At 38.2% G+C, this 2856-nt stretch overlaps 1 protein-coding gene across 1 annotated transcript; it reads right to left on the bottom strand.

The window, feature by feature from the left end:
• Positions 1-393: 393 nt before the first annotated feature.
• Positions 394-1773, bottom strand: LOC113763002. Its single transcript, XM_027306677.1, has one exon. It carries the CDS (start codon positions 1771-1773, stop codon positions 394-396), a length of 1380 nt encoding a protein of 459 aa, XP_027162478.1.
• Between the last annotated feature and the right edge of the window lie 1083 nt (positions 1774-2856).

The following is a 2856-nucleotide window of genomic DNA, read 5'->3' as shown; positions in this document are numbered from 1 at the left end:
GAATTACCCAAGCGGAGTGAAATAAAATACAAACTGGCATTATGAAGAATGTTGCAAATAAAACCTGTGAAAAATGTTACAGCTTGCCAGAAAATTGCAACTCATCAATGCAGGATGACAAGGCCATGGTTTTAATACAATACATGTTTCTACAAAGCTGTCCTCAATCTAAAAATAAGTAAGATTATGAATAAAACCTGTTAGAAATGTTAATGCTCATTGGAAAATTGTAACTAGTCAACGCAGAATGAGAGGGCCGTGGTTTTCATATAACACTTGTTGCTACAAACTCTCCTTAGTCGAACAATCACATGGCTGCATATGAAACCAGAAAACAATCAACTCTGTCCTCAAGGAACAGACACAAAGCCCACCAATGAAGAGCAGGGATTGTCAAGAAACAAACAGGAAACCACGCCTATAAAGAGTAAGGCTCACTGACGTAAATATAGCCCAAACAAAAGTTATCCACCAAGCCAGAAACAAGGCCATTTCTTTGACTAAAGCAGAGCAAGGCAGTAGATTACATGGCAACTTGAAATCTGCCAGCAAGTTAACATCAATATGGGATAATCCAAGAAGGAGAAGTGCAATCGCGGCAGGCGCAAAGAACTGCAGAACTACAAGAAACATGTAATGGTTGTGCAAGAAAACTTTTGCCCTGCTATAATCCAAGTCAGGGACCTTACTGGCATGCAATCTCTGGTACCAACACAGTACCGCTTCATTTAAAAACATCTGCACATTTGGCCGCAAAGACAAAATTTGCAAAATACCAGAACTGAACATGCACCAAACCCTGAACTTGTAGAAATCTGATCGCAACATGCCCAATCTACCTATCAACTCCTCAGTATATCTGTTCCTACCATTTGAATGAAGCCCTTTGATTCCATCAGATTTCTCGCAGACGAGGAGTTCAGTAAACGGGCCAACCCAAAGCGTGGAAGTGAATACAACTAACAAGTAATTGCCATAAAGAAGCATTCTTCCAAACCATCCACAGGAAATTATGGACAAATTAGAACGAATCTGATCAGTTCCAAGCCAAAAGGCACGAGCATTCCTCGTAGCTGGGATGTAAAAGAGACCCACAATGCAGCCCATTAGAACAGCAATAAAGAACTTCCCAAATCCGTCCAACGATTCAAAATCAAAATCAAGACCCCAACCGGGAACCATCTCCAAAACAATCGCGAGGCCCCAGAAAAACCCAAGAACCCCAAATACAAGACTCAACAGCCTCTCTGACCTTTTAGAAGCTGATCGCTCAAATGAAAGCTTGGCAATCAAAATTAACAATCTACATACCCCAACAATTCCTAACAAAATCGGGATCACGGACCCATTTTCTAAAATCCCAGAATCTTTTGATACTCTTAAAAATCTGTGAAGCAGCAAGCAAGAAATGGCAACCAGACTGGAATTAAAAGCACTACTAAACTGGGTATAATAAACCCTTGTTTGTAAGTGATCATCATTGAGCTTTAGCCTAAAGATCTGAGCTTTATTCTCATCAAACTCAAATTTATCTTTGGATTTTTTTCTGGGTTTGTGTTCAGAGTCGAAAGTACCTGGCCGCCGAATCGCAGCTCTGATACCTCCTCCGCCACGAGAAGAGTTACTGTTAGGGGGAGCGACATCATCTGGATGGACATAGGTGTGGAGGCCATAGAGAAAAAAAGCAGGGATCTTGAGGAAGGAGAGAAAAACCGTGAGGGAAAGACAAAGTGTGGCATGGAGAATGAGATTGCTGGATGACAAATAAAGCATGATTTGATTTTGTATTTCTGACCTTTTCTATGCACAGTGGCTAAATGCAAGTGAAATTGCGTCTAGTAGCAAAGCAGTAATCTAGCACCAGAATATTCCATAAACGAGGACAAACTGTAGAAGATTTCAAATGAAAGGGCGTTGGCCGTTCAGATGAGGAAGTTGCAATTAAGGACGGGCGTTAACAGTTAATTTGGATTGGTCAGTATCCTGGCTTTTTATTGATGAGATTTTGGGCACTTGGGAACAAATCTCTGCGTTAGACAATGGCGCCTATGGGAGGCGCTCAGACGATTCCTGAATGGGTTGGGCGAAATCAGAACTCCTCTCACATTGTCCCGACTCAGCTCAACTCCTTCAAATTCACGTTAATTGACTTGAGATTCGGGTATCACCCTCAATTTTTTCCTAATTCCTCATTTTCCCTTGTATAGTTTTGAACCAACCTGCCCAAGACAATTAAACTGAGTTTCAACCTATAAGACCCAACACTTTTTTGTTAAAATTCTAACAATGGTGAACTGGTATTCAAAAATAGATAGCTTATTATCTATTTTTTAGAGACACATTTTGTCTTGAAAATTTAGTATCACTTAATTAGTTCAGATATTCAATTTTTTGTTGTTAAACGAACGTGAACAGGATCTGAATTTATTAAATTTAAGTGCTGAATTGAATTATCAAATACAGTCTAAGTCCAAATATAATTTGTTTATCTTTTAAACTTTATTCCAGTTAAACTCAATTTTGAACATCAATGAATCAAGAAAGAGAGCCACCCAATCTCTTATTAATTAATAATCAAAATAGGAGTGTGTGTGGATAGTAGATTATTTGGAATAATTTTTGACAAAAAAAATACTGTAATACTTTTTTGATGTGATATATGCGAGATAAAAAAAATGGTTGAAAAATATGTTGATGATGTAAGTAAATAAAATTTGCCAAATAATCTCGATCTAAACAAACCCTCCAACAACATGTTATACCATTAAAACATCAAGCCAAATGCAAAAAATGTTTGGCTTGATTAGATATGTTTACATCTTAATCGTTCAATTACCATATTACCACTGTGAGGTT

Source organism: Coffea eugenioides, chromosome 2 (assembly GCF_003713205.1).
Source record: "Coffea eugenioides isolate CCC68of chromosome 2, Ceug_1.0, whole genome shotgun sequence".
In the NCBI taxonomy this organism is placed as follows: Eukaryota; Viridiplantae; Streptophyta; class Magnoliopsida; order Gentianales; family Rubiaceae; genus Coffea; species Coffea eugenioides.
The sequence above is the reverse complement of the archived record's forward strand: the minus strand, read 5'-3'. Positions and strand labels throughout refer to the sequence as shown.